Source organism: Oncorhynchus keta, chromosome 20 (genome assembly GCF_023373465.1).
Source record: "Oncorhynchus keta strain PuntledgeMale-10-30-2019 chromosome 20, Oket_V2, whole genome shotgun sequence".
Taxonomy (NCBI): Eukaryota; Metazoa; Chordata; class Actinopteri; order Salmoniformes; family Salmonidae; genus Oncorhynchus; species Oncorhynchus keta.
In genome coordinates this window covers 16,375,597-16,382,989 of record NC_068440.1, presented here as the reverse complement: position 1 = coordinate 16,382,989, position 7,393 = coordinate 16,375,597, and the positions used below count along the sequence as shown (strand labels likewise).

At 43.9% G+C, this 7,393-nt stretch overlaps 1 protein-coding gene across 1 annotated transcript; it reads right to left on the bottom strand.

The window, feature by feature from the left end:
* Positions 1-824: 824 nt before the first annotated feature.
* LOC127909818 (loricrin-like) lies at positions 825-1,757 on the bottom strand. Its single transcript, XM_052471853.1, has one exon. The coding sequence runs from the start codon at positions 1,755-1,757 to the stop codon at positions 825-827; it is 933 nt and encodes a 310-aa protein (XP_052327813.1).
* Positions 1,758-7,393: the final 5,636 nt, after the last annotated feature.

The following is a 7,393-nucleotide window of genomic DNA, read 5'->3' as shown; positions in this document are numbered from 1 at the left end:
CGTCAGATAGCAGGGAGTGACTGGCAAGTGTCTTCATCTCTTTACCCCCCATCAGATAGCAGGGAGTGACTGGCTAGTGTCTTCATCTCTTTACCCCCCCATCAGATAGCAGGAAGTGACTGGCCCTCATCAGATAGCAGGGAGTGACTGGCTAGTCTCTTTATCTCCAGACCCCTTCCTCAGATAGCAGAGTGACTGGCTAGTCTCTTCATCTCCAGACCCCTTCCTCAGATAGTAGGGAGTGACTGGCTAGTCTCTTCATCTCCAGACCCCTTCCTCAGATAGTAGGGAGTGACTGGCTAGTGTCTTCATCTCCTTACCCCTTCCTCAGATAGCAGAGAGTGACTGGCTAGTCTCTTCATCTCCTTACCCCTTCCTCAGATAGCAGGGAGTGACTGGCTAGTCTCTTCATCTCCTTACCCCTTTCTCAGATAACAAGGAGTGACTGGCTAGTGTCTTCATCTCCTTACCCCTTCCTCAGATAGCAGGGAGTGACTGGCTAGTGTCTTCATCTTTTTACCCCTTCCTCAGATAGCAGGGAGTGACTGGCTAGTCTCTTCATCTCCTTAACCCTTCCTCAGATAGCAGGGAGTGGCTGGCAAGTGTCTTCACCTCTTCCCCCCTCCCGTCAGATAGCAGGGAGTGACTGGCAAGTGTCTTCATCTCCTTACCCCCCCATCAGATAGCAGGGAGTGACTGGCTAGTGTCTTCACCTCTTTACCCCTTCCTCGGATAGCAGGGAGTAACTGGCAAGTGCCTTCATCTCTTTACCCTCCCATCAGATAGCAGGGAGTGACTGGCTAGTGTCTTCATTTCATTACCCCTTACTCAGATAGCAGGGAGTGGCTGGCAAGTGTCTTCACCTCTTCCCCCCACCCGTGGGTGAGTGTGCCCCCTCCACCAAGGGAAGCTTTGTTGCAGCCCGTGCTCTGGGTGAGTGTGCCCCCTCCACCAAGGGAAGCTTTGTTGCAGCCCGTGCTCTGGATGAGTGTGCCCCCTCCACCAAGGGAAGCTTTGATGCAGCCCGTGCTCTGGGTGAGTGTGCCCCCTCCACCAAGGGAAGCTTTGTTGCAGCCCGTGCTCTGGGTGAGTTTGCCCCCTCCACCAAGGGAAGCTTTGTTGCAGCCCGTGCTCTGGGTGAGTGTGCCCCCTCCACCAAGGGAAGCTTTGTTGCAGCCCGTGCTCTGGGTGAGTGTGCCCCCTCCACCAAGGGAAGCTTTGTTGCAGCCCGTGCGCTGGGTGAGTGTGCCCCCTCCACCAAGGGAAGCTTTGTTGCAGCCCGTGCTCTGGGTGAGTGTGCCCCCTCCACCAAGGGAAGCTTTGTTGCAGCCCATGCTCTGGGTGAGTGTGCCCCCTCCACCAAGGGAAGCTTTGATGCAGCCCGTGCTCTGGGTGAGTGTGCCCCCTCCACCAAGGGAAGCTTTGTTGCAGCCCGTGCGCTGGGTGAGTGTGCCCCCTCCACCAAGGGAAGCTTTGTTGCAGCCTGTGCTCTGGGTGAGTGTGCCCCCTCCACCAAGGGAAGCTTTGTTGCAGCCCGTGCTCTGGGTGAGTGTGCCCCCTCCACCAAGGGAAGCTTTGTTGCAGCCCGTGCTCTGGGTGAGTGTGCCCACTCCACCAAGGGAAGCTTTGTTGCAGCCCGTGCGCTGGGTGAGTGTGCCCACTCCACCCAGGGAGGGTTCCCAAATCAGCAGGTGCCAGGAGTGAGGGGCAAGGTTTGGCCACAGGTATCGAGGGTCCATCCACGTCTGCATCCACATGTTGACCGCCTCAGTCCTGCAAACCCAGAACGAGTTGAACACATTGGGTGGGCAGATTGTGACTGAACTCGGAAGAATATGCTGAAGAAACTGCTGTCAGCTATTTGGCCAGGACCTTTGGGTGTGCAATTACAATAAAATGCTAAATATAAAATGTTGGTATATGTTGCTTTAAGTTGACCATTTTAAAACTCAATTTAAGTTTTGTATTTTTATTAAATGAAGTTACCTTCTCTGTCTTGTAGAGGAGTTTTCCACCTGATACATCAGGTTCCTTCAGCAGTCCGATGGTGCGCTCCACAACCGAACTTGTTCTGCCATGCGCCAAATCTTAGCACATTTCCTCTGTTGTTCGGAGTTCTGCAGAGGGAGTGAGAAGCCATGTTTTCAGTGGATAGCCCCAGTCACCTATTAGGGTAAAACCGTTGTTACATTATTTTTGCACGGTTAATATGCTATTATACAGTGAAAAAAAACTCTGAGAAGCCAACCATCGTCACTCTTACCAGCTTCTAGACGCAGGCCTACTCTGCTGTGGCGCAGAATGAATGAGTCATGCGTAGACCCTGGCCACTTGGAGCAAAGTTGCATTCGGGCACCGCAAATGATCTGAACATTCAATGAATGGAAATTCTTCCTGTTAACGTATACATGTTCAGCACAGTTTTCAATGTCTTCCAATAACACAAGAACAGCCATGGTTACTTCTTTCTAATTTCACACACTATTTATAGAACATCTCACCCTGTTTTTAATCCAAAACACCTTGCGTCTAGCAATTAACTCCTCACACCTTTAATTGATCATTCCTAACAAATTGTTCGTAAAGCTGATACAAAGTTCCCCACAGGCTTGGACTCAGATGCGTCCCAAACTGCAATACCCCTACACAACCAGCAGGACATTCACTTACGTCGGGACTTTGCGAGTAAGTGATCACTCAAGTCGGGACTTTGCGTAGAGAGAAGATCATTTCCACGTCAAAGTAAGGTTTTATAAATAACTACTTATGTGGTTTTCTGCGTAAGTCATACTTAAGATCAGAATTGACCCTAAGTCTGTGGTAATGCTAACCTCCCCAATACTTTTGAAACAAACAAAATCAAATAGACTGTTGTGGATATTATTTAGAAGAAACTGTCAAACTGACATCCTAATCAAAGACCCCTGTTCCTGATGAGCTTTTTTTTTTTTATCTTTCTCTTTCTCACTTGTGAACAAGTGAGCAGCCTACAGTTGTTATTTTGCTGAATTTACTTGCACATCTACATATGTATTAGTTTGTCAGTGTGTGAAAGGATCTATACCTCCTTGTCCGTGGTGTAAAGTACTTAAATAAAAATACTTTAAAGTACTACTCAAGTAGTTTTTTGGGGTATCTGTACTTTACTATTTATATTTTTGACAACTTTTACTTTTACTTCACTACATTCCTAAAGAAGATAATGCACTTTGTACTCCATACATTTTCCCTGACACCCAAAAGTACTCGTTACATTTTGAATGCTTAGCAGGACAGGAAAATTGTCTAATTCACACAGTTACTGCCTTTGATCTGAAGGATTCATTAAACACAAATGCTTCATTTGTAAATGATGTCTGAGTGTTGTAGTGTGCCCCTGGCTATCCGTAAATGTAAAAAAGAAAGACAATTGTGCTGCCTGGTTTACTTAATATAAGCACTATAAAATGATTCTTTACTTTTACTACTTTCTACATTGTAGAATAATAGTGAAGACATCACAACTATGAAATAACACACATGGAATCATGTAGTAACCAAAAAAAGTGTTAAACAAATCAAAATATATCTTATATTTGAGATTCTTCAAATAGCCACACTTTGCCTTGATGACAGCTTTGCACACTCTTGGCATTCTCTCAACCAGCTTCACCTGGAATGCTTTTCCAACAGTCTTGAAGGACTTCCCGCATATACTGAGCACTTATTGGCTGCTTTTCCTTCACTCTGCGGTCCGAATCATCCCAAACCATCTCAATTGGTTGAGGTCGGGGGATTGTGGAGGCCAGGTCATCTGATGCAGCACTCCATCACTCTCCTTCTTGGTAAAATAGCCCTTACACAGCCTGGAGGTGTGTTGGGTCATTGGCCTGCTGAAAAACAAATTATAGTCCCACTAAGCCCAAACCAGATGGGATGGCGTATCGCTGCAGAATGCTGTGGTAGCCATGCTAGTTAAGTGTGTTTTGAATTGTAAATAAATCACTGACAGTGTCACCAGTAAAGCACCCCCACACCATAACACCTCTTCCTCCATGCTTTACGGTGGGAAATACACATGTGGAGATCATCCGTTCACCCACACCACGTCTCACGAGGACATGGCAGTTGAAACCAAAGGACAAATCCCCACCGGTCTAAAGTCCATTGCTCGTGTTTCTTGGCCCAAGCAAGTCTCTTCTTCTTATTGGTGTCCTTTAGTAGTGGTTTCTTTACAGCAAATAGACCATGAAGGCCTGATTCACACAGTCGCCTCTGAAGAGTTGATGTTGAGATGTGTCTGTTACTTGAACTCTGTGAAGCATTTATTTGGGCTGCAATTTCTAAGGCTGGTAACTCGAATGAACTTATCCTCTGTAGCAGAGGCGGCAGCGTAGCCTAGTGGTTAGAGCGTTGGACTAGTAACCGGAAGGTTGCGAGTTCAAACCCCCGAGCTGACAAGGTACAAATCTGTCGTTCTGCCCCTGAACAGGCAGTTAACCCACTGTTCCCAGGCCGCCATTGAAAATAAGAATATGTTCTTAACTGACTTGCCTGGTTAAATAAAGGTAAAATAAAAAAATAAAGAAACTCTGGGTCTTCCATTCCTGTGGAAGTGCTCGTGAGAGCCAGTTTCATCACAGCACTTGATGGTTTTTGCGGCTGCACTTGAAGAAACTGACTTAAAGTAATGATGGACTGTCATTTCTCTTTGCATATTTGAGCTGTTCTTGCCATAATATGGACTTGGTCTTTTGCCATATAGGGCTATCTTCTATATACCACCCTACCTTGTCACAACACGGCTGATTGGCACAAACGCATTAAGAAGGAAAGAAATTCCACAAATTAACAAGGCACACCTGTCAATTGAAATGCATTCCAGGTGACTACCTCATGAAGCTGCTTGAGAGAATGCCATGAGTGTGCAAAGCTGTCATCAAGGCAAAGGATGGTTATATAAAGAATCTCAAATATAACAAATTGTGATTATTTTCAACACTTGTTTGGTTACTACATGATTCCATATGTGTTACTTCATAGTGTTGATGTCTTCACTATAATTCTAGTGTAGAAAACAGTAGAAATAAAGAAAAACCCTTGAATGAGTAGGTGTTCTAAAACCTTTGACCGGTAGTGTATATTCATGCAATTACATTTATTTTTGATACCCACGTATATTTAAAACCAAATACTTTTAGACTTTAACTCAAGTAGTATTTTACTGGGTGACTTTTACTTGAGTTATTTTCTATTCGGGTATATTTTTACTTTTACTCAAGTATGACAATTGGGTACCTTTTCCAGCATTGGTCCCTGTGTTTGTGCAATGAATAAATACAGAAGAGTGTGAAGAAGCACAATACTGGCTATGCATGGTAGAGTCCTTCAGACCAGTACTACTCTTCTCTTGGCTGTGGGGCAGAAGTTACACTTTTTCTCAATTGCTAAAACACTAAAACCCATTGGCTGAACAAAGTTCTCAGTTGCCTGGACTCGTTTAGCTGATTATGCAGTCTGTTGTCAATACCTTAAACCATTTCACATGGTGAAACACAATTTGCAGATCTCACTTAGACTTTTCAGCAAAACTCGAAAACATATTCTCAAAACACATTCTGCACTCTAATGCACATGTCATCCACACTGGTAAACACAAGTGGCAACAATCAAATACAAATAGAGAACACATGTCATTGATTGAACACAACCACTCAAAATTGATTTAACCTGTTTCAAATAATGTGACACAACCAATATAAGCCAGTTCAGAGAGCAAACAGGTTGTTGAAGGTCAGAAGGAGAAAGTCTGAGAATGGATACTGTAGTACAGTGTATTGTAGGCTGTATACTGTACAATGGACAAATTGTATGGCCCTGAACATTGTGCTTTCCATTTATTAACAGTACTGACTGCTCAATAGATTTTGACTGGTTGCAGGTTCATATCAACAAAGAATAAGAATTACAGTATCACAGAGACAAAGGACAAGTTTGTGAGATGCAGTATACAGTACTGTACAAATAGGGGTACAAGGAGGAGGAAGAACAAAAAACAAAATTCCAGAGAGCAAAGCAGAGTAGTCATTTCTGATCAACTTTGAGCTACTATGATAGAACATGTTTTAGTTCATCAAAAGACAATGACGGAAAAATATTAATATTTTTTTAGATTAAAAATGTACTTCTTTCTGAAAATGGTATGTTTTGAACAATGTGTTTTCTATTTTTCTGTGTATAGTTTACTGACTGCTTGAGAGTGTGTCATTTTGATCACTTTGTTTATGATTTAAGAGCAGTGTTTGATTTTGAACACAGGTAAAACTGTTTTGAGGTGAATGTTTCATTTTGCAAGAGGAGTCAGAGGTTATGTAAATAGTGCTTGAAGATGACGTTTTGTGTTTAATGTTTTCAGGAAATGGAGCAAGGTTTCAGAAATTGTGTTTTAGCAATTGAGACAAACTGTCATATGGTCAAGGAGGCTTTTGTGTCCCTGCACAGGAAAGGCCTTGTCCCCTCTGCTTATCCCTGGCACTGGGTTCCCAGCACGTGTCAATGTATAGTGGTGCTACAAGTGCCAGGGAACGGAGCGGAGAAGGTCAAATAGGCAGCTTGCAAAGAACCGCAGGGTTTGTTCACAGACAGAAAGAATTCCACATCAGTGACCATGTGTAATTAACTGTTTTCACTAGGTAACAAAACTGGTTTTTAGAGAGAGAGAGAGAGAGACTGGCCATGGAGAGATGGAGGGACGTGGGGCAGGGAGAGGACCCGGAGGCAGAGGAGAAAAAGGGAGAGAGAGAAGAGAGCCCTGCGCAATGGCCGAGCGAGCCATGCTGGATGGCAGTGAGGTAGAATTCATGCCAACAGGGTTGGACGTTTCAGGAAATAAGGACGATGGAGGTGTATAATTTTACAGCATGAAGAAGTTGAATTGAACCCATGGAACACTCTTTATACCACAAGCACAGGGCACGAAAAAACAAACAAAGATACAACAAAAGCACAACTTCTCATAGTTTCCACACAAAGCGTTTGTGTATACATGGACATTATATGTTTATACAGTATATGTTTGCATATGCAGATGTCTGTATGACAGGGGTCAATCCATTGAGAACATGGGTCACAACTTTTATACCTAACATGGCCACTACGTCCCTGAGAGACAAATAAATTCATTCATATTTCTGAATGGCATCTCTGTCTTCCAAAAATCTTTGCCCTGTAATTAACCATTTTCGGGCTGTAATTAAATAACTGGCCGCTGTAAATGCTGAAAGGATGGCAGTGTGAAGGGGTAACATAAGGTCGATATAGCCACATCAGTTTAAACCTCTTAATGTTGTAACTACCCGTCCGGGAGCGTTGTCATCATCTGACACTAATTACCATAACGCAACGGACATAAATA

Excerpts from the sequence above, each read along its gene's own strand:
- LOC127909818 (XM_052471853.1), bottom strand. The coding sequence starts at position 1,757 with ATGTGGATGCAGACGTGGATGGACCCTCGATACCTGTGGCCAAACCTT.